Raw genomic sequence first — 24,327 nt, 5'->3', positions numbered from 1 at the left:
AACAACATGAGCTTTGGCATCAGATAGTTTCTGTTCTACTAGATTCTACATGATCTGGTTCTAGGCCCTTCCCTTACCATCTCTCTCCCTCTCCCCTTTGCTCACTAAGTTTACATCCAGCTTTTTCTTGGCTCTGAGCACATGCTGTTTCCACTACCTAAAAGCTCTTAACCCCACTCTTTACCTGGCTAACTTCTGTTTATTTTTTCTGTTGCAGTTTCAGTGTCTCTTTATCACAGAAAGACTTCACTAATCTTCTCCTCCAATCTAAATTTTTCTCAGAGCTATTCTCTCTCATAACACCTTGTTCTTTTCCTTTATAGCACTTACCACAATTTACAATTATATACTTATTCATATGTTTGAGTTCTATATATGTAGACTATAACGTCCATGAGACAAGGATCACATCTGTTAGTTTATATGATTTATCCAACATCCAACACAGTTTGGCACATAGTAACAGTGTATGAATATTTGTTTAATATGTTTTATGAAAAACTACAATGCATCATCCAACTAAGTTCACAAGACAGATATAAAAAACCAAAATATATTTAGCAATTCCCATTATGTACAAGGACTTTTCCATGAGATAGACAAATAATCAGCATATTCTCTCCCTATAGTAGCAGCTTCAGTAATAATGATAATATTGATAGATAGCTTTAAATAATTATGTAGCAGACACTATTCTAAGTGTTTTAGACAGATACACCATCAGAAATTGATACTGGAATGCAGGTATCAGCAAGGTTATACCTTTTTATTTTCCTGGAAGGCAAATTTATATGGAATAATAAGAACTCTGATTACTACCATTGAGAACAACAAAAATCCCAAATGATTTTAGTAAGTATAAACAGTTGTTGTTAAGAAACAAACTCATATGAATATTTAAATTTTTATGTTATTTTAAAAGATCTGTTATAGTCAAGCCTCATAAGTTCTCTGTCTAGGCAAAATCATAAAGTGTGGCTTTTCTTTATAAATATAAATCATAAATTCTTGTGGATTTTTTTACCATTGATTTTAATCTAAATCCAGGTCTTCACATTTTCTTGTTTAATTTCATTTTGTTGCATTTAACTGATCAGTCTACCCCAAGGAGACCTTTTTTTAAATCTATATCAGACATTTGTTATTTTACCTGTCTTTTCTAGTGCTGTCACCTGCAAATATGTTAATCAAATCATTCAAGTCACTGATGGAACATTTTTTTAGGATAGGCTATTTCACATACTACCAGAAACTCTACTGGTTAAGTGCTTAACTACCTAATATATGTTTCTCTTGTAGCCCATCAAAATGCACTTTGTCTATCTTGTTCCAAGAACTTTTTAAATACTCGTCAAATATATGACTTGTCAAATACCTTAGTGAACTCAGGATACTCTGGTTTGATACTTTTGTTCTTTAGTAAAATTTTTATAACACTTAATCATAACACTTTAATTGGTGTTCTGATCAGTATTAGAAGCTCTGGGAAAACACATGATTTTTTTTTTTTTCTGTAAGAACCCATTTAGGCATTCATATGTAATCTATTTTTATTATTAGTTCAGATCCTATGTTGCACAATTGGATGTATAGAAGGATTTTTAAGAGAGTGCAACCTACCTTAAAGGTCTCTAAATAGAGACGTTACCAGGAAACGGTTCATTTGATAGAGCTAACCATCAGGCTGACAAGGACTGCAAAAGCCTTACAATGGGGACTGGCAAATTGTTGCCATGGAAGCCATACTCCTTCATGCATGGCTGCTTTGGGAGACTCACTTCAATTATTATCAATCTGCTCACTAGCTACCCAAAATTAAATCCAAATAATAGATCTTCTGTTGTATTAGCCTTGCAACTTTTCTGTAAGTTTAGATATTTTTTCAAAACAAAAAAATATTAAGTGGTAAAAATAGTGCTTCAAAGAGGAAATGTATGCCTACTAAAGAATTTCTGTAGCATCAAAATACAAAGTTGTATGTTTACTTCATTGGTATTCTTACTGGTGTTTCAAAAGACAGAGTTTATAAAGGGAAATGATACTTTGGCTATGTATTCTAATTTTGATAATTCTCCATTTCTTCTTTTAGAAGTGTTTGCCTAATCAGTCTAAGTAGCTTTCGGACAGAATAGCTACATACCTAGAAAGAATCAGCACAGTTCCTAAGAAAATATGTATTCCAGTTATAATTTCCCTTACAAGGAAAATTCTATTGTTTAATAATTCACAGTTGAAATTACAGTGCATATCCTCAGAGGGTTTGAGATCAACTGAAATAAATTGTCTTCCCTACCTTCTCAGTTGCATAATATAATAGGAATACAGATTAGTGCTCTAAAAGTAGGAATGCTATTTCTTTTGGAAGTTATTTGGCATTTCTCCTTCTTATTTGTGCTGACTTACCCACTACAAATTCTGCTTGCTCTAGAACCTCACTACTTAGCAAGCCTTTCATTCATCTCTTATTGACTCCTTTATATACGTTAATGAATTGCAGTTTTCAGACTTTTACCTTTTTTCATCTCCTCATTTCCCCTATTCTCTCCTCTTGCTTATTATATTAAAATAAAGATCACCAAGGCTAAACAACTATCCTTTCTGATTAAACTATTTTTCTGAGTTAATACTTAGTTCCATTCCTTCTATCTCAAAGAGAGCTTGTAATTCTCAGAGTTGGTGGCTGCTTCTGCTTCTTTATTATCAAAGAATAAATTATTAATTATCAACTGTATACAAGACATTATGCTCATTTTTTTTACTTCTCTCAGGCTCTTGAGTACATTGATCACTCCTTAATTTTTGTAACAATCCCTCCCATAGTTTTTATCACTAAAATTTTTTTTATTGTATAATAATACATGAGTACATTCTTTTTATTAAAAAATAAAAATAAACATGGATAAGATTAACATCCGCTTGAACCACCCTCTCATCTCATTCTCATTTGCTTTCACACACACCCCTGAAGTAAACACTTTTCAGTAAATTAGAGGGGTATCCTTTAAAACTATTATCCTTTTCCGTACAAGCGTAGTAAATGAAATCCTAACAGTTTGTATGTGGTGTGTGTGTGTTTGTGTATGTATTTAATTAAGAGAGGGAGAGAGAAACTTGACAAGCTGCTTCTAAAATTTATACAGAATGGAAATGCAAAGGACCAAAAATAACCAAGATACTCATGAATAAGAAAAAGAACAGAGTGAGAAGATCTGCTCTATAAATACCAAGACTTAAAATGATATAAAGTGCATTATTGGTGCAAGAATTAACACTTAGATCAATGGAACATAATAGAAGCCTAAAAAAATGCCAACACATATGGACACTTGGTATATGACAGAGTTTGTACTACAGATTAGTGAAGTTCTTTTTTCAATAAATGATGCTGGGACAACAGGCAGTCCTTATAAAAAATGAAATTGATTCTCGTATCCCATACAGTATCCAAAAAAAAGTTCTAAATTTTTTAGAGACCTAAGTATGAAAGACAAAACTATAAAGCTTTCACAGATTTATATAGGACAAAATTTTCATTGTGCTGGATTAGGGAAAGATTTCTTTTTAAATATATAATTGAAATAAAAGTCACATAAAATTCAACATGTTTAGGTGTACAGTTCAGTGACTTTTAGTACTTTTACAATATTGTGCAAGCATCACCTCTAATTCCAGAATATTTCATCACCCCTCAAAAAATACCACACCCAGTAAGTAGTCACTCCCCATACCCCCACCTCCCATCCCCTATCAACTTACTGGTTATGTATTTGCCTACTCTGGACATTACATATGAGTGGAATCATACAATATGTGGCTTTTTTTGGTCTAGTTTCTTTCACTTCACATCATGTTTTCAAGGTTCATCTGTGTTGTAGCAGACATCAGTACTCCATTTTATGGCTGTAAAATATTCCGTTGTATAGATGTAATGCCTTTTGTTTAGCCACTGATCAGTTGATAGACATTTAGGTTGTTTCCACGTTTTCGTTATTAAAATAATGCTGCTATCAACATCTGTGTACAAGCGTTTGTTTGAACACCAGTTTTTGATTCTCTTGGATATACACCTAGGATAGAACTGTTGAGTAATATAATAATTCTGTGTTTAACTTTGTGAGGAACCGCCAGATTGTTTCCACAGAACTGCACCATTTTACATACCTAACAAATGTATGAGCTTTCCAGTTTCTCTACATTCTCAACAACATTTATTTTCCTTTTTTAAAAAAATTACAGCCATTGAGTGAGTGTGAAGTATCTCATTATGGTTTTGATTTGCATTTCCCTTAATGACTGATGATAATGAACATCTTTTCATGTTGCTTGTTGACCATTTGTATATCTTCAGAGAAATGTCTATTCAAGTCTTTTACCTCATTTCTTAAAATTAGGTGTTTTTTTTTAAATGGATTCATCTTTTGTTGTTCTGTTGTAAGTATTCTTTATATATTCTGGATACTAAACCATTATCAGATATATGATTTGCAAATATTTTCTCCCATTCTATTGGTTGTCTTTTCAACCTTTCTTGATAATCCTGTGATGTACAAAAGTTTTTAAATTTGATGAAGTCCAGTTTGTCTAAATTTTATTTTGTTCCTTATGCTTTTGGTATCATATCTAAGTATCAATTACCAAATCCAAGGTAAAGAATATTTATCCCTCTGTTTTCTTCTGAGAATTTTATAATTTTTAGCTCTTACATTTAGGTCGTTGATCCATTTTGAGATAATTTTTGTATATCATGTGAGGAAAGGGTAGAACTTTTTTTTTTTTTTTTTTTTTTTGGCTGTGTTGGGTCTTTGTTTCTGTGCGCGGGCTTTCTCTACTTGTGGCAAGCGGGGACCACTCTTCATCACGGTGCGCGGGCCTCTCCCTGTCGCGGCCTCTCTTGCTGCGGAGCACAGGCTCCAGACGCGCAGGCTCAGTAGTTGTGGCTCACGGGCCCAGTTGCTCCGCGGCATGTGGGATCTTCCCAGACCAGGGCTCGAACCTGTCCCCTGCATCGGCAGGCAGACTCTCAACCACTGCGCCACCAGGGAAGCCCGAGAACTTCATTTTTTAAATGTGGATATCCAGTTGTTCTGGCACAATTTGTTGAAAAGATTATTCTTTCCTATTGTCTTGGCACCTTTGTCAGAAATCACTTAACCATAAAAGAATAAGAGGGTTTATTTCTGGACTTTCAATTCTATCCCATTGATCTATATGTCTATCCTTATGGCAGTATTACACTGTTTGATTACTGCACCTTTGAAGTAAGTTTTGAAATAGACAAGTGTGAGTTTTCCAACTTTGTTTTTCAAGATTGTTTTGTCTATGTGGAGTCCACTGAGATTCCATATGAATTTTAGGATGGGCTTTTCTATTTCTGCAAAAAATTCTATTAGAATTTTTTCCAGTTTCCGTGATATTTTTAAATTTATTTTTTTATTGGGGTATAGTTGCTTTACAATGTTGTGTTAGTTTGTTGGAATTTGATAGAGATTGTATTGAATCTGTAATTCCCTCTGTGTAGTATTGCTACCTTAACAATATATGTCTTTCCATTTATTTATGTCTTATTTTAATAAAGTTATTTATTTATTTATTTTTGTCTACGTTTGGTCTTCATTGCTGTGTGTGGGCTTTCTCTAGTTGTGGTGAGCGGGGACTACTCTTCGTTGCAGTGCATGGGCTTCTCATTGCAGTGGCTTCTCTTGTTGCGGAGCATGGGCTCTAGACGAGCGGGCTTCAGTAGTTGTGGCACGTAGGCTCAGTAGTTGTGGCTTGCAGGATCTAGAGCACAGGCTCAGTAGTTTTGGCACATGGGCTTAGTTGCTCCGTGGCATGTGGGATCTTCCCGGACCAGGGCTCGAACCCATGTCCCCTGCACTGGCAGGCGGATTCTTAACCACTGCACCACCGGGGAAGCCCTATTTATGTCTTTTTATGGAGGAAATTTATTCCTTAATATTTAAGGAATAATTAAGGAAATTTATTCCTTAATATTTTTTTTAAGAAGATGTTGGCGGTAGGAGTTTCGTAATTTATTTATTATTATTTTCTTTTTTTTGCTGTGTTGGGTCTTCTTTTCTGTGCAAGGGCTTTCTCCAGTTGTGGCGAGCGGGGGCCACTCTTCATCGCGGTGTGTGGGCCTCTCACTATCGCGGCCTCTCCTGTTGCGGAGCACAGGCTCCAGACGTTCAGTCTCAGTAGTTGTGGCTCACGGGCCTAGTCACTCCGCGGCATATGGGACCAGGGCTCGAACCTGTGTCCCCTTCATTAGCAGGCAGATTCTCAACCACTGTGCCACCAGGGAAGCCTAGTTCCTTAATATTTTATTCTTTTTGATTCTGCTGTAAATGGAAATGCTTTCTTAATTTTCTTTTTTTAAATTTTCAGTGTTAGTGTATACAAATACAACTGATTTTGGTGTGTTCCTCATATGTCCTGCAACTTTGCTCAATTTATTAGTTCAAATATTTCTTTCTGTGGAAAAAAAAAATTGTGTCATCTGTGAATAGAGATTGTTTTACTTCTTCCTTTCCAATTCGGATGCCTTTTCTTTCTTTTTCCTGCCTAATTTCCCTAGCTAGAACTTCTAGTACAGTGTTGAAAAGAAGTGGTGAGTGCAGACATCCTTGATCCTGATCTTAAAGTAAACTTTCAGTCTTTCACTAAGGAGAATGTTAGCTGTGGGGTTTTCATAGATGTCCTGTATCAGGTTTAAAGTTGTCTTCTATTCCTAGTTTTCTGAATGTTTTTCTCATGAAAAGGTGTTCTATTTTGTCAGATGCTTTTTCTACATCATTTGGATTCTGGGATCATGTGGATTTTTTCTTCATTCTATTAATGCGTTGTATTACACTTTGATTATATTACATTTTAATACATTAATGGAATGTATTACATTACCTTACATTAATGGAATTAATGGAATAATTCCATTCCATTACATTACATTAATGGAATAATGTAATTATTACATTACATTACACCCTTACATTAATGGAATAAATCCCACATGGTCATAGTATATAATCCTTTTAATATGCTATTGGATTAAGTTTTATAGTACTTTATTTAGGATGTTTGCCAAACATCTATATTCATAAAGGATATTGGTTTGTAATATTCTTTTCCTGTGTCATCTTAATTTGGCTTTGGTATCAGGGTAATACTGGCCCCGTAAAATAAGTTTAGGAAGCCTTCTCTTCCATTTTCTGGAAGAGTTTGTGAAGGATTTATTATTTAGAATTATTTAATTCTTCTTTAAACATTTGAAAGAATTCTTTGATGAAGCCATCGGGTTCTGAGCTTTTTCTTGTTGGAAGCTTTTTTCTAATTACTGATTCAGTCTTTTTACTTGTTATTTGTCTATTCCAGATTTTCTATTTCTTCTTGAATCAGTTTTGATAGTTTTTGTGTTTCTAAGAACTTGTCTGTTTCCTCTAGGTTACCTCATTTGTTGGCATATAATTGTTCATAGCATTCCCCTTACAATCTTTTTTATTTCTGTGAGATCAATAATAATGTTCCCACTTCATTAGTGATTTTAGTAATTTGAGTTTTATCTTTTTTTCTCTTGGTCAGTCTAGCTAAAAGTTGGCCAATGCTGTTGATATTTTCAAAGAACCAATTTGGATTTTGTTGATCCTTTCAGTGTTTTTCTGTTCTCTATTTAATTTATCTCCACTGGAATCTGTATTACTCCTTCCTCCTCTTTTTTGGGAGGTTAGTTTGCTTTTCTTATACATTTTCCTCTGAGCATTCCTGTTGCTATATCCCATAAGTTTTGGTATGTTGTGTTTTCATTTTCATTCATATCAAAGTATTTTCTAATTTCTATTGTGATTTTTTTCCTTTACTCATTGGTTGTTTAAGAATGTGTCTAATTTCCACAAATTTGTCAGTTTATTTCTATATTGATTTCTACTTTTCTTCCATTATGGTCGGAGAAGAAACATTGTATGACTTCAGTAGTTTAGTGAGACTTATTTTGTGGCCTGACATTTGGTCTATCCTGTAGAATGTTCCATGTTCACTTGAGAACATGGAACAATCTACCTGATAGGTAGATTGTTTTCTATATGGTTACTAGGTCTAATTGGTTTATACTCTTGTTCAAATCTTCTCTTTTACTTGTTGATTTTCTTACTGGCTATTCTAGCCATTATTGAAAGTGTTGAGAGCATTGAAGTCTTCCAATTTTACTGTTAAAAAAGTTTTTTCTCTCTTTAATACTGTTGGGTTTTGTTTTATATATTTTGGGGCTCTGGATAAGTGTTTATAACTGTTTTGTCTTCTGATGAATTGACCTTTTTGTCATTATCTGAGGTCTTTGTCTCTTTGAACAGTTTTTGCCTTACAGTCCATTTTGTCTAATATTATTATAGCTATTCCAGCTCTCGTTCTTTTTTTATTTATTACATTTTTATTGGCGTATAATTACTTTACAATAGTGTGTTACTTTCTGCTTTATAACAAAGTGAATCAGTTATACATATGTTCCCATATCTCTTCCCTCTTGCATCTCCCTCCCTCCCACCCTCCCTATCCCACCCCTCCAGGCGGTCACAAAGCACCGAGCTGATCTCCCTATGCTATGTGGCTGCTTCCCACTAGCTATCTGCCTTACGTTTGGTAGTGTATATATATCCATGCCTCTCTCTCGCTTTGTCACAGCTTACCGTTCCCCCTCCGCATATCCTCAAGTCCATTCTCTAGTAGGTCAGTGTCTTTATTCCTGTCTTACCCCTAGGTTCTTCATGACATTTTTTTTTTCTTAAATTCCATATATAGGGCTTCCCTGGTGGCGCAGTGTTTGGGAGTCCGCCTGCCGATGCAGGGGACACGGGTTCGTGCCCCGCTCCGGGAGGATCCCACATGCTGCGGAGCGGCTGGGCCCATGAGCCATGGCTGCTGGGCCTGCGCGTCCAGAGCCTGTGCTCCACAGCAGAACAGGCCACAGCAGTGAGAGGCCCGTGTACCGCAAAAAAAAAAAAAAATCCATATATATGTGTTAGCATACGGTATTTGTTTTTCTCTTTCTGACGTACATCACTCTGTATGACACACTCTAGGTCTATCCACCTCATTACAAATAGCTCAATTTCGTTTCTTTTTATGGCTGAGTAATACTCCATTGTATATATGTGCCACATCTTCTTTATCCATTCATCCGATGATGGACACTTAGGTTGTTTCCATCTCCGGGCTATTGTAAATAGAGCTGCAATGAACATTTTGGTACATGACTCTTTTTGAATTATGGTTTTCTCAGGGTATATCCCCAGTAGTGGGATTGCTGGGTCATATGGTAGTTCTATTTGTAGTTTTTTAAGGAACCTCCATACTGTTCTCCATAGTGGCTGTACCAATTCACATTCCAACTAGCAGTGCAAGAGTGTTCCCTTTTCTCCATACCCTCTCCAGCATTTATTGTTTCTAGATTTTTGATGATGGCCATTCTGACTGGTGTGAGCTGATATCTCACTGTAGTTTTCATTTGCATTTCTCTAATGATTGATGATGTTGAGCATTCTTTCATGTGTTTGTTGGCAGTCTGTATATCTTCTTTGGAGAAATGTCTATTTAGTTCTTCTCATTTTTGGATTGGGTTCTTTTTTCTTTTTGTTATTGAGCTGCATGAGCTGCTTATAAATTTTGGAGATTAATCCTTTGTCAGTTGCTTCATTTGCACATATTTTCTCCCATTCTCAGGGATGTCTTTTGGTCTTCTTTATGGTTTCCTTTGCTGTGCAAAAGCTTTGAAGTTTCATTAGGTCCCATTTGTTTATTTTTGTTTTTATTTCTGTTTCTCTAGGAGGTGGGTCAAAAAGGATCTTGCTGTGATTTATGTCATAGACTGTTCTGCCTATGTTTTCCTCTAAGAGTTTGAAAGTTTCTGGCCTTACATTTAGGTCTTTAATCCATTTTGAGCTTATTTTTGTGTATGGTGTTAGGGAGTGATCTAATCTCATACTTCTATATGTACCTGTCCAGTTTTCCCAGCACCACTTATTGAAGAGGCTCTCCTTTCTCCACTGTACATTCCTGCCTCCTTTATCAAAGATAACGTGACCATATGTGCGTGGGTTTAACTCTGGGCTTTCTATCCTGTTCCATTGATCTATCTTTCTGTTTTTGTGCCAGTTCCATACTGTCTTGATTACTGTAGCTTTGTAGTATAGTCTGAAGTCAGGGAGCCTGATTCCTCCAGCTCCGTTTTTCGTTCTCAAGATTGCTTTGGCTATTCGGGGTCTTTTGTGTTTCCATACAAATTGTGAATTTTTTTGTTCTAGTTCTGTGAAAAATGCCATTCGTAGTGTGATAGGGATTGAATTGAATCTGTAGATTGCTTTGGGCAGTAGAGTCATTTTCACAATGTTGATTCTTCCAATCCAAGAACATGGTATATCTCTCCATCTATTTGTATCATCTTTAATTTCTTTCATCAGTGTCTTATAATTTTCTGCATACAGGCCTTTTGTCTCCGTAGGTAGGTTTATTCCTGAATATTTTATTCTTTTTGTTGCAATGGTAAATGGGAGTGTTTTCTTGATTTCACTTTCAGATTTTTCATCATTAGTGTATAGGAATGCAAGAGATTTCTGTGCATTAATTTTATATCCTGCCACTTTACCAAATTCATTGATTAGCTCTAGTAGTTTTCTGGTAGCATCTTTAGGATTCTCTATGTATAGTATTATGTCATCTGCAAACAGTGACAGATTATTTCTTCTTTTCTGATTTGGATTCCTTTTATTTCCTTTTCTTCTCTGATTGCTGTGGCTAAAACTTCCAAAAGTATGTTGAATAAGAGGGGTGAGAGTAGGCAACCTTTTCTTCTTCCTGATCTTAGTGGAAATGCTTTCAGTTTTTCGCCATTGAGGATGATGCTGGCTGTGGGTTTGTCATATATGGCCTTTATTATATTGAGGAAAGTTCCCTCTATGCCTACATTTTGCAGGGTTTTTATCATAAATGGATGTTGAATTTTGTCAAAAGCTTTCTCTGCATCTATTGAGATGATCATATGTTTTTTCTCCTTTAATTTGTTAATATGGTTTATCACATTGATTGATTTCCGTATGTTGAAGAATCCTTGCATTCTTGGAATATACCCCACTTGATCATGGTGTATGATCCTTTTAATGTGCTGTTGGATTCTGTTTGCTAGCATTTTGTTGATGATTTTTGCATCTATGTTCATCAGTGATATTGGCCTGTAGTTTTCTTTCTTTGTAACATCCTTGTCTGGTTTTGGTATCAAGGTGATGGTGGCCTCGTAGAATGTTTGGGAGTGTTCCTCCCTCTGCTATATTCTGGAAGAGTTTGAGAAGGATAGGTGTTAGCTCTTCTCTAAATGTTTGATAGAACTCACCTGTGAAGCTATCTGGTCCTGGGCTTTTGTTTGTTGGAAGATTTTTAATCACAGTTTCAGTTTCAGTGCTTGTGATTGGTCTGTTCATATTTTCTATTTCTTCCTGATTCAGTCTTGACAGGTTGTGCATTTCTAAGAATTTGTCCATTTCTTCCAGATTGTCCATTTTATTGGCATAGAGTTGCTTGTAGTAATCTCTCATGATCTTTTGTATTTCTGCAGTGCCAGTTGTTACTTCTCCTTTTTCATTTCTAATTCTATTGATTTGAGTCTTCTCCTTTTTTTTCTTGATGAGTCTGGCTAATGGTTTTTCAATTTTGTTTATCTTCTCAAAGAACCAGCTTTTAGTTTTATTGATCTTTGCTATCGTTTCCTTCATTTGTTTTTCATTTATTTCTGATCTGATTTTTGTGATTTCTTTCCTTCTGCTAACTTTGGGGGTATTTTGTTCTTTCTCTAATTGCTTTAGGTGCAAGGTTAGGTTGTTTATTCGAGATGTTTCCTGTTTCTTAAGGTAGGATTGTATTGCTATAAACTTCCCTCTTAGAACTGCTTTTGCTGCATCCCATAGGTTTTGGGTTGTCGTGTCTCCACTGTCATTTGTTTCTAGGTATTTTTTGATTTCCTCTTTGATTTCTTCAGTGATCACTTTGTTATTAAGTAGAGTATTGTTTAGCCTCCATGAGTTTGTATGTTTTACAGATCTTTTCCTGTAATTGATATCTAGTCTCATAACGTTGTTGTCAGAAAAGATACTGGATACAATTTCAATTTTCTTAAATTTACGAAGGCTTGTTTTGTGACCCAAGATATGATCTATCCTGGAGAATGTTCCATGAGCACTTCAGAAAAATGTGTATTCTGTTGTTTTTGGATGGAATGTCCTATAAATATCAATTAAGTCCATCTTGTTTAATGTATCATTTAAAGCTTGTGTTTCCTTATTTATTTTCATTTTGGATGATCTGTCTGTTGGTGAAAGTGGGGTGTTAAAGTCCCCTACTATGAATGTTACTGTCGATTTCTCCTTTTATGGCTGTTAGTATTTGCCTTATGTATTGAGGTGCTCCTATGTTGGGTGCATAAATATTTACAATTGTTATATCATCTTGGATCGATCCCTTGATCATTATGTAGTGTCCTTCTTTGTCTCTTCTAATCATCTTTATTTTAAAGTCTGTTTTGTCTGATATGAGAATTGCTACTCCAGCTTTCTTTTGGTTACCATTTGCATGGAATATCTTTTTCCATCCCCTTACTTTCAGTCTATATGTGTCTCTAGGTCTGAAGTGGGTCTCTTGTAGACAACATATATATGGGTCTTGTTTTTGTATCCATTCAGCCAGTCTGTGTCTTTTGGTATGGTAGGAGCATTTAGTCCATTTATATTTAAGGTAATTATCGATATGTGTGTTCCTATTCCCATTTTCTTAATTGTTTTGGGTTCATTATTGTAGGTCTTTTCCTTCTCTTGTGTTTCTTGCCTAGAGAAGTTCATTTAGCAGTTGTTGTAAAGCTGGTTTGGTGGTGCTGAACTCTCTCAACTTTTGTTTGTAAAGGTTTTAATTTCTCCATCAAATCTGAATGAGATCCTTGCTGGGTAGAGTAATCATGGTTGTGGGTTTTTCTCCTTCATCACTTAAAATATTCCTGCCAGTCCCTTCTGGCTTGCAGAGTTTCTGCTGAAAGATCAGCTGTTAACCTTATGGGGATTCCCTTGTGTGTTATTTTTCCCTTGCTGCTTTTAATATGTTTTCTTTGTATTTCATTTTTGACAGTTTGATTAATATGTGTCTTGGCGTATTTCTCGTTGGATTTATCCTGTACGGGACTCTTTGTGCTTCCTGGACTTGATTAACTATTTCCTTTCCCATATTTGGGAAGTTTGCAACTATAATCTCTTCAAATATTTTCTCAGTCCCTTTCTTTTTCTCTTCTTCTTCTGGAATCCCTGTAATTTGAATGTTGGTGAGTTTAATGTTGTCCCAGAGGTCTCTGAGACTGTCCTGAGTTGTTTTCATTCTTTCTTCCTTATTCTGCTCTGCAGTAGTTATTTTCACTATTTTGTCTTCCAGGTCACTTATCCGTTCTTCTTCCTCAGGTATTCTGCTATTGATCCCATCTAGAGTATTTTTAATTTCATTTATTGGGTTGTTCATTGTTGTTTGTTTCATCTTTAGATCTTCTAGGTCCTTGTTAAATCTTTCTTGCATTTTGTCTATTCTGTTTCCAAGGTTTTGGATGATCTTTACTATCATTATTCTGAATTCTTTCAAGGTAGACTGCCTATTTCCTCTTCATTTGTTAGGTCTGGTGGGTTTTTATCTTGCTCCTTCATCTGCTGTTTGTTTTTCTGTCTACTCATTTTGCTTATCTTACTGTGTTTGAGGTCTCCTTTTTGCAGGCTGCAGTTCGTAGTTCCCGTTGTTTTTGGTGTCTGTCCCCAGTAGCTAAGGTTGGTTCAGTGGGTTGTGTAGGCTACCTGATGGAGGGGACTAGTGCCTGTGTTCTCGTGGATGAGGCTGGATCTTGTCTTTCTGGCGGGCAGGTCCATGTCTGGTGGTGTTTTGGGGTGTCTGTGGACTTATAATGATTTTAGGCAGCTTCTCTGCTAATGGGTGGGGTTGTGTTCCTGTCTTGCTAGTTGTTTGGCATAGGATGTCCAGCACTGTAGCTTGCTGTTCGTTGAGTGCAGTTGGGTGCTGGTGTTGAGATGGAGATCTCTGGGAGATTTTTGCCATTTGATATTATGTGGAGCTGGGCGGTCTCTTGTGGACCAGTGTCCTGAAGTTGGCTCTCCCACCTCAGAGGCACAGCACTGACTCCTGGGTGCAGCACCAAGAGCCTTTCATCCACACGGCTCAGAATAAAAGCTAGAAAAAGTACAAAGAAAGACTTAGTAGAAGTAGAAAGAAAGGAGGGAGGGAGCAAGGAAGGAAAGAGGGAAAGAAGGTTAAAAACAGAAAATAAAGTAACATAAAATATTATAAAGTTATTAAAATAAAAATTATTAAGAAAAAAAAAACGGACAGATAGAACCCTAGGACAAATGGTGGAAGCAAAGCTGTACAGACAAAATCTCACACAGAAGCACACACATACACACTCACAAAAAGTGGAAAAGAGGAAAAAATCATGAATCTTGCTCTCAGAGTCCACGTCGTCAATTTGCGATGATTCGTTGTCTAAAGGAGGAAAGGAAGGAAAGAAAGAAAGGAAGGAAGATAAAGTAAAATAAAGTTATTAAAATAAAAAAATAATTATTAAGAAAAAAAGGACGGGTAGAACCCTAGGACAAATGGTGGAAGCAAAGCTATACAGACAAAATCTCACACAGAAGCATACACATACACACTCACAAAAAGAGGAAAAGGGGAAAAAATCATAAATCTTGCTCTCAATGTCAACCTCCTCAATTTGGGATGATTTGTTGTCTATTCATGTATCCCACAGATGCAGGGTACATCAAGTTGATTGTGGATCTTTAATCCACTGCTTCTGAGGCTGCTAGAAGAGATTTCCCTTTCTCTTTGTTCTCACAGCTCCCAGGGGCTCAGCTTTGGATTTGGCCCCGCTTCTGCATGTAGGTCGCCAAAGCGCGTCTGTTTTTCCCTCAGACAGGACGAGGTTAAAGTAGCCGCTGATTCGGAGGCTCTGGTTCACTCAGGCCGGGGGTTGGGAGGGGCACGGAGTGCAGGGTGAGCCTGTGGTGGCAGAGGCCAGCATGACGTTGCACCAGCCTGAGGCGCCGTGCGTTCTGCCGGGGATGTTGTCCCTGGATCCCGGGACACTGGCAGTGGCGGGCTGCACAGACTTCCAGGAAGGATAGTGGATAGTGACCTGTGCTCTCACACAGGCTTCTTGCTGGGGGCAGCAGCAGCCTTAGCGTCTCATGCCCATCTCTGGGGTCCATGCTTTTGGCCGTGGCTCGCGCCCGTCTCTGGAGCTCCTTTAAGCAGCGCTCTTAATCCCCTCTCCTCACGCACCAGGAAACAAAGAGGAAAGAAAAAGTCTCTTGCGTCTTCGGCAGGTCCAGACTTTCCCCTGGACTCCCTCCCGGCTAGCCGTGGTGCGCTAACCCCCGCAGGCTGTGTTCAGGCCGCCAGCCCCAGGCCTCTCCCTGCGCTCCGACCGAAGCCCAAGCTTCAGCTCCTAGCCCCATCTTCCCTGGCAGGTGAGCAGACAAGCCTCTCGGGCTGGTGAGTGCCGGTCGGCACCGATCCTCTGTGCGGGAATCTCTCCGCTTTGCCCTCCGCACCCCTGTTGTTGTGCTCTCCTCCTCGGCTCCAAATATTCCCCCTCCGCCATCTGCAGTCTCCGCCGGCGAAGGGGCTTCCTAGTGTGTGGAAACCTTTCCTCTTTCACAGCTCCCTTCCACTGGTGCAGGTCCTGTCCCTATTCTTTTGTCTCTGTTTATTCTTTTTTCTTTTGCCCTACCCAGGTACGTGGGGAGTTTCTTGCCTTTTGGGAGGTCCGAGGTCTTCTGCCAGCGTTCAGTAGGTGTTCTGTAGGAGTTGTTCCATGTGTAGATGTATTTCTGGTGTATCTGTCGGGGGGAAGGTGATCTCCGCGTCTTACTCTTCCACCACCTTCTCCTCGTCCTCTCCAGCTCTCTTTCGATTACTGTTTGTCTGGAATATTTTTTCCAGTTTTTCACCTTCAACCAATATGTGTCTTTGGATCTAAAGTATATACTTGGATCATGGGTTTGTTTTGTTTTGTTTTGTTTTTTTGAGGGGGTTTTAATCTATTCTGCCAGTCTTTGCCTTTTAATTGAGTAGTTTAATCCACTTATATTTAATATAATTACAGATAAGGTAAGATTTCTTCCAGTTCACTGTTTTTTTTCAGTGTCTTTTGTTGTTCTTGTTCCTCATTTCCTCCATTACTTCCTTCTTTTTTGATTAATAGATATTTTCTAGTGTACCATTTTGTTTTTCCTCTCATTTCTTTTACCAAATATTTTTTCATTATTTCCTTAGAGATTGCTGTGAAGATTACAGTTAACATCTTAATTTGTCACAATCTAGTCTTAATTAATACCAAGTTAGTTTAAATATTATGCAAAAACTTTTCAGTATCTCCCTCACTTATATTGTTATTTTAACAAATTATATATGTATATATTGTGTGCCCATCAACACAGATTTATAATTAGTCTTTTATGTAGTTTTCTTTTTAAATTATATAGGAAAAATACAGATTCATGACCCAAAATATACATTAATAGTGATTTTTATGTTTACCTATGTAGAGTATCAATGTTGTTTGTTTCTTTACATGAATTCCAAATTACTGTCTAGTGTCCTTTCATTTCAGCCTGAAGGCATCCCTTTAGCATTTCTTGTCAGGCAGGTCTTCTAGCACTGAACTCTCTCAGTTTTTGTTTATCTGAGAATGTATTGATTTTTCCTTCATTCTTGAAGTGTAGTTTTACCAGACAGAAAAATTATCATTGACAGATTATTTTTCTTTCAGCATTTTTGAGTATGTCTTCCCACTGCCAACCAACCCCTTTGCTTTCTGTTGAAAAATCAGCTACAATTCTTATTGAGGATCCCTTGAGTTGCTTTTCTCTTGCTGCTTTCAGGATTCTCTCCTTTCACTTTCAGTAATTTGATTATATATCTAGTTGTAGATCTCTTTGAGTTTATCCATCTTGGGGTTGTTGAGTTTCTTGAATGTGTAGATTCATGTATTTCATCTAATTTGAAAGTTTTCAGGCATTATTTCTTCAAATATTTTCTCTGCCTCTTTCTCTCTTCTACATGGGATTCCCATTATGCATATCTTGGTACATTTATTGTTTTCCCACATGTTTCTTAAACCCTGTTCATTTTTCTTTATTCTTTATTTATTTCTGCTCCTCAGTTCATTGATTCTTTCTTCTGCTTGCTCAAATCTTGTACTGAACCCTTGTAGTGAATTTTTTATTTTAGTTATACTTTTCAACTTTAGAATTCCTATTTGGTTTCTTTTTATGATTTCTACCTCTTTATTGATATTCCCTATTAATGATACATCATTATCATGCTTTCTTTAATGCTTTTCCGTGGTTGCTTTTAGCTTTTTGAATATATTTCAATTAGTTAATTTAAAAGATTTTTCTAGTCAGCCCAGTGTCAGGACTTTCTCAAGAACAGTTTCTATTTCTTCTTTTTTTTTTTTTCCCTAAAAATGGGTCATACTTTCTTGTTTCTTTGCATACCATATAATTTTTTTGTTGAAAACTGGGCCCTTTGAACATTTCTAGTAGCAACTCTGGAAATCAAATTCTCTCCCGTCCCCAGGGTATGTTATTACTGCTTGTTATAATTGTTGTTGTTTGTTTGTTGATTAACTTTTCTGAACTACTTTTTTTTTAACATTTTTCTTGGAGTATAATTGCTTTACAATGGTGTGTCATTTTCTGCTTTATAACAAAGTGAATCAGTTATACATACACATATGTCCCCATATCTCTTCCCTCTTGCATCTCCCTCCCTCCCAACCTTCCTATCCCACCCCTCTAGGTGGTCACAAAGGACCGAGCTGATCTCCCTGTGCTGTGCATCTGCTTCCCACTAGCTGTTTTACATTTGCTAGTGTATATATGTCCATGCCACTGTCTCACTTTGTCCCAGCTTACCCTTCCCTCTCCCCGTATCCTCAAGTCCATTCTCTAGTAGGTCTGCATCTTTATTCCCGTCTTGCCCCTAGGTTCTTCTGACCATTTTCTTTTTTTTTCTATTCCATATATATGTGTTAGCATACGGTATTGGTTTTTCTCTTTCTGACTTACTTCACTCTGTATGACAGTCTCTAGGTCCATCCACCTCACTACAAATATCTGAACTACTTTTGTCAAGTCTTTTCTTCTTTGTTGTGTGTGGCCACTGAAGTCTCTGTTCCATTAGCTTCGTAGTCAGCTAGTGATTTGACATAATTTCTTTAAATGCCTGGAAAATATAAATATACAGAAAAGGAAAATCTCCCATTCTTTGCAGATGAGCTCTTTTTATATATTGGAGCATGCCTTCAACGCTCAGCCAGGCAGTTTACTACTCTGCCTAATCTTCACTTCCTACTTGTGCAAAATCTTTAGTTCAGCAAGAGGTGAAACATTAGGTGAAGTCTTCTAAGGATGTGCATTGCCTTGGGCATAATCATGACCTCCTGGAACTCAGGAATATCTGGGAGCTTTTCAAAGCTCTTATGCCTGAAAGCATCTCATTACATGGCCTTTCCTCCCAGGTTTTTAAGTTAATCTGTTATTCATTCCACCTGTTATCCACTGCCCAGACAGCAGTGGCTAATATGTTTGACTTTAAATATTTGGATAACCTCCCCTCCAGTTAGTTGCCTGAGCCATGGGAGTGTTCCAAGATAGGGAAAATAAAGGAAAGCCCTTTGAGAGTATCCTTCAGTGAGCTACCAGACATGTTGAAACAACCACAACCCTTGAGAATAAGGTTTGTTTCCCTTCAGTATTCAGAACCTTTACCAGACATGTGGGCTGTGTCTTCAAGGCCATCACTGAGCTATGTAGTAGGGGATCAATTGGGGGGTTTTGTGGGGGTTTTGATTAAGCATTCACCTGGCTGCTGTAAACTTGATTAGTTTCTAGATTTCTGATAAAGTTGATTCTGACAGATTTTGCTAGTTTATTCACTTCTTTAGTAGAGGTGTGGACTATTGACATTACCTACTCTACATTTCTACTGATGTCACTCAGAAAGGATTCCTTTTAAGACACAAAAACCACTTAACTATAAAGGAAAATATTGATAGAGCTAACTAAATTAAAATTAAAATATTCTGTTCATCACAATACATGATAAAGAAGGCAAGCTACATAGTAGGAATAGATATTTACACCATATAAAACTGATAAAGGACTTGTTATCCAGAATAGATACAGAAATGTAACAATTCAATAAAAAATGAATGACTTAATAAGGGAAAAATAGGGCAAATTGAATAGGGACTTTACAAAAGAGAACATCTAAATAGCTGATAAACATGAAAAGGTATTTACTCTCATTAACAATGATGGGAAAAGAAATTAAAACCACATTAAGGGGACTTCCCTGGCAGTCCAGTGGTTAAGACTTCACCTTCCAATGCAGGAGACGTGGGTTTGATCCCTGGTCAGGGAGCTAAGATCCCACGTGCCTCACATCCAAAATATCAAAACATAAAACAGAAGCAATCTTGTAACAAATTCAATAAAGACTTTTAAAAAACACACACATTAAGACATTTTTAGTAACCCATTTGAAGAAGAATTAATAATACTGACAATACTAGGTAGAGCTAAGTAGTGGAGTAAGAGGAATTGTCACCATTTTCTTTTGATAGACATATAAATTGACTTAACCAATTTGGGAATTTGTAAAAGAAAGTATTCACACCCTACAATCAGCAATTCTGTTTCTGAGTATATATATCCTAGAATTAATGCATGTGGGAATTATGGTACATGAACAAGAATTGTTCATAATATCTCCAAAAAGGAAACATTACAAACACTGTACAACAGAGTTATCCATATTCACTGCATCCTTTTCCTCCAACTTTTTTCTTTACCACCTGTATTGAGGTATCTATCTTCATCAAAAAATCGCTTTCTTTTAGGTTACTAATGACCACCTCTATCTTGTTCTTTAATGTCTGTTTCTTTCTCCTTTTTCTGTTTTGCTGTATTCTTTCCATAAGGTCTTTGTCTTTCAGATCTCATCTATTTCTGTAGCTTCCACAATCTTCTCTACAAATAATTTCTAAGTCTCTGTCTGTAGCATAACTTTCTTTTTTGAGATGGGTGAAGTTTTATTTCCACACTATATTACATAATGAAATTGGAAATTTATGGTTGCCAGTATTAACTGGATTCTCAATGATGGTTGATATTTCCTTTGCCAATGCCTTAGTTATCCTCCATGCTTCAGTCATCAATGCATTTTTCCAGATTTTTATGACTCTTCCTAGAGTTATCTTTCCCACTTTTACTTCCCATTTTTCTCATTAGATAGATCTTCATTCCAAGCACCAAAGAAAAGAATATTAGTGAATGTTTCTCTTTTTTTTCCACCAGTTACCCTGGTTTGTCATCCCCACTTGCTTCCTCAACTCGTTTCTAGTCTTTTTTACTTTACTTGTATCTTCTTTAATTGCTAGATCTAATGGCATCTTTTCAACTCTCACCTAACTCCTGTTCTCCCCAATAGTTGATATTTTGTAACATCTTTTGTAACATCTTTCTTCTCTTTTCTCTTCCCTTATGTTCACTCTGTCTTAATTTTCCTCTTTTGTCTCTGTTTCTTAAAGATAGGAAGACCAAATAATTTATCTTCCAAACTGAAACACTTCTGAAAGTGAGAAGATGTGTTATTTAATAAAGTCAGGATAATAGATATAAACCCAGATTATTCAAGGAAAACAAGGTTGTATCATCATACCATTTACAGGGCTTTTTTTCCCCTAATTCCTTTTCTTCTGTTAACCCCTTATGGATATCACCTAGAATTTTGAACCGTCATCTTTTGTTCTTTTACATGCCCTCCTTGGGTGACCTGAAATATTTGCATGACTGAAACTACCACCTTCAGTGATAATTCCCAAAGTATATATCCAATCCCTAACTTTTTCCTGAGCTCCAGTCTCATATTTCCAATAGTTAATTCTGTATTTCCAGGCTAGTAACCCAAAAGTATGTACCTCACAATTTAAAGTTACCTTCTTCCTCAAATATCCTACTCTTTTCTTTATTGGGGGGATGAAGATAGTGTGTGTGTGTGTGTGTGTGTGTGTGTGTGTGTGTGTGTGTGTGTGTGTGTAAGTCTGGAAATATATATCATACATGTATACTACTTTGTGCAGATGCTTTATTAGGTACTGGATGTACAGTAGTAGCAAAAACACAGTTCCATCATCATGACAATGCATTCTGGTGTGGGAGATAGACATTGATCAAACTAGCATACATATAAATGTAGTATAAGTATGGGTAATTTCTGTGAAAGAGAGAAACGTGGTATTATGTGAAATATAATAGGGGCATTTGACCTTTTTCTTTCCAATACATGGCCTTTTATATTAGACATAAGTGACAACATATAGCTCTTCTAAATTAGACTGCTTCCATTTCTTTAAAATATTTATTGCAATTCACTATTCAAATATACTAGCAAATGGAGCTATTTTTCTTCTCAGAATTCCCATTGCTTTTCATCCTAGTTATGGGGTTATAAATCACATAAATTGTTAAACCCTGAAATGGTGGCAGTACCTTTGGTATTGAGGATGTAGGTATGGAAACTAAATAAAAGAGGATTTATGAAAATAATATGTCCTTTGTGAGAAAGAGATGGTGTGTTAGATGGAGAGCACCTTTCTAGTCACAAAATCTGGCTGCTGTTTTCTTCTTTTCACATAGTAAGTAATATTTGTTGATTGAATGATAATTGCTTGAAAGTAGTCAGGTTGTCATTTTGAGATTAGAAGACCTACACTCACTAGTACTAGCCCAGAACATGAACTAAATTATGCATAGCCCCAAATAATAAATTTTATAATCAACGTAAATATTAATATTTTTTAATAATCCACATTATTTGTCCTTACATTTATATGTTTTTACAGTAGCAATATTCAGTTACATCAGTCTTTACCCTATTGATAGGTATAATAACTAGCAATCGCCAACATTTATTAAGTATTAACTACTTGTGTTATATAATTTATATACATTATCTTATTTAACCCTCAGCAATAATCTGGTGAGGTAAATGCTATCATTATCTACATTTTTTAGGTAAAGGAAATGGCAAATTAAAAAAATATATCCATCAGTATCCCAGCAAAGTCACAGCATACTTAAATGGATAATTGAAAAGAGTTTAATAAAGGACTATGATATTTACAAAAGCTTGGGCAGATTTTAGGGAAAGCAACAAAACATGATGCAGCACCCTGGGACTAGTAATAGTGGGAATCATTAATACTCCTAGTCCTAATGGGGCAAGGGAGGGAGCTGCTATTGGAATCCAGAAAAGAGCCGAAGGCAAGGGTCATCTGATAGGGGCTGTGATCTTAGCCAACCTACGGTGACCTGGTAGAGAAGGAGCCAGGGGAATAAATGTCAGACCTTACTCTCCTACAACTCTTCAGTTTCCTGACAGTGGCTCCTATTAGCTGAGCCCAGCTAGAAACCAGAGAGCACAAAATAGCTTATTGATTCTATCTATACAGGTTAGCTTCAAGCAGAGAGAGTGAAGAAGGGTGGAGAATGAATCTGAAAGGGAAATGGAAAATATCTAGGAATTAAATAACTATTAAGTGGCAGAGCCAGTATATGAATGCCAAACACTTTACTTCTCACTACAATTCTGTACTGCCTCATAAAAAAAGCTTTGATGAAATATTATTTGGCCAAGGAAAATATTTTAAATCTGAAGGTTTCTACCCTATCCCAAATTGTTGGATGCATTCATACGTAACAGTGAGTGAGACCAAATATCTGAGAGCTCAGCAGCAAAGAATGCCCCCCTCAAAAAATGTTTGATGTGGGTATTGATTTTACATGTTGTTGGTATTTTCAGCATATTAAACCATACTTGTTCCTCTTGTCCAGATTCCAGACTCCATCATTTCTCGTGGCGTTCAGGTGCTCCCACGAGACACAGCCTCCCTCAGCACTACTCCTTCAGAATCTCCTCGTGCTCAGGCTACATCTCGCCTATCTACAGCTTCCTGCCCAACACCAAAAGTAAGTACAGTTCCTTGGCACCTTACACCTGCTCTGCTATGTGAATCTGGGAAAACTAACCAACCAATATTTCCCTCCGCTTGTCAAGATTGGATTGCATGCAAGATAACACGATGAAAAATTAATGGGCTATAACATAGTTACCACCTAATGTTTCACAGATTGTCGTATTAGGCCAACAATAGAGCAATAGAAATTTCATTCAAAATGCCTACCACCTCACAGCAATAGGTATTACTTTGTGTAGCTCCTGTTTCTTTGTTGTAGACTTATTACTTTTTAGCATACTTATTAGTATAGAAGTGAAGTTATTTATGCAGGGGATGAATGTGTTTCTGGCCAATAAACAGTAAGATTAACAAAATAAAATAATATCACCAAAGGCATTTTTTTTAACTTGTCCAGGCAGGGGTAGATCCCTGCTCTAGTATCATTCCAAATTTTTTCAAACATATTCAACTTGGAATGTTGCTGCCTAATATTTGGAAACAAATCTAAATTGATTAGAAAGAAAGTTTTAATGCCAACCTTTGGGGGAGGGAGGAAGTGTCTTAGTATTTATTTTTTATAATTTTTCCTAAGTACTGAATCATGTAAGGGGGTGGGGGGAGGATTAGACATTTATTTGCTACCTGACATCTTCATGTATGTGAAAAATTGAGTAGCAAACCTAATTATGACTGTGATGCTTTTTCCTGGAATATCTCTTTCCTGGCAAAGTTAGTCATTTGTGCTTTCAAGTTTTCTATGGGATAGATCCACTATTGGCATCAAAAGCTTAACAGTAACATTCCTTCTTATTTAATAGGATATGATGTTAGATATCAGGCTATACAGTAAATTTATTTCAGGGCTCTCTAGGTAATTTTTCAAACTGTGGCTTTTTCACTGTCATCAGATTTAAGGACTTATATAGCTATCTTCCTCAATTCCAGCTTTTCTATGAGTTTTATGAATATTATCATTGAATTTAACTAGAAGTAATCTCAAGCAATTCTTGATATGTGTAGTGCAGTTGTTTTTACATTCCATGGTACAACCTTTTCAGCAAAGTCTTCAGAGTGTTAACTGTTGTATATCATTGTTTTTAGACTTGTGTCAAAAATAGCTGATATTAATTTTATAGTTTAAAAAAATTGACGTCCTAAATCTTCAATAAAGAAAAACTATAAAAACATTCTAGATATAAAATGTATGTTATACATTTATACAT

General features: G+C 36.5%; 1 protein-coding gene across 7 annotated transcripts in view; it reads left to right on the top strand.

Moving 5' to 3' along the window:
- The window catches only part of GPHN (gephyrin), a 617,632-nt gene that overhangs the window by 361,546 nt on the left and 231,759 nt on the right, over nucleotides 1–24,327 (top strand). For all 7 annotated transcript variants that reach the window (XM_060140985.1, XM_060140957.1, XM_060140999.1 and 4 more), the window contains one exon: nucleotides 22,980–23,114. In XM_060140985.1, the coding sequence (XP_059996968.1) occupies nucleotides 22,980–23,114 (135 nt within the window). The remainder of the gene's footprint in view (nucleotides 1–22,979; nucleotides 23,115–24,327) is intronic.

This window comes from Lagenorhynchus albirostris, chromosome 1 (genome assembly GCF_949774975.1).
Source record: "Lagenorhynchus albirostris chromosome 1, mLagAlb1.1, whole genome shotgun sequence".
Taxonomy (NCBI): Eukaryota; Metazoa; Chordata; class Mammalia; order Artiodactyla; family Delphinidae; genus Lagenorhynchus; species Lagenorhynchus albirostris.
The sequence above is the reverse complement of the archived record's forward strand: the minus strand, read 5'-3'. Positions and strand labels throughout refer to the sequence as shown.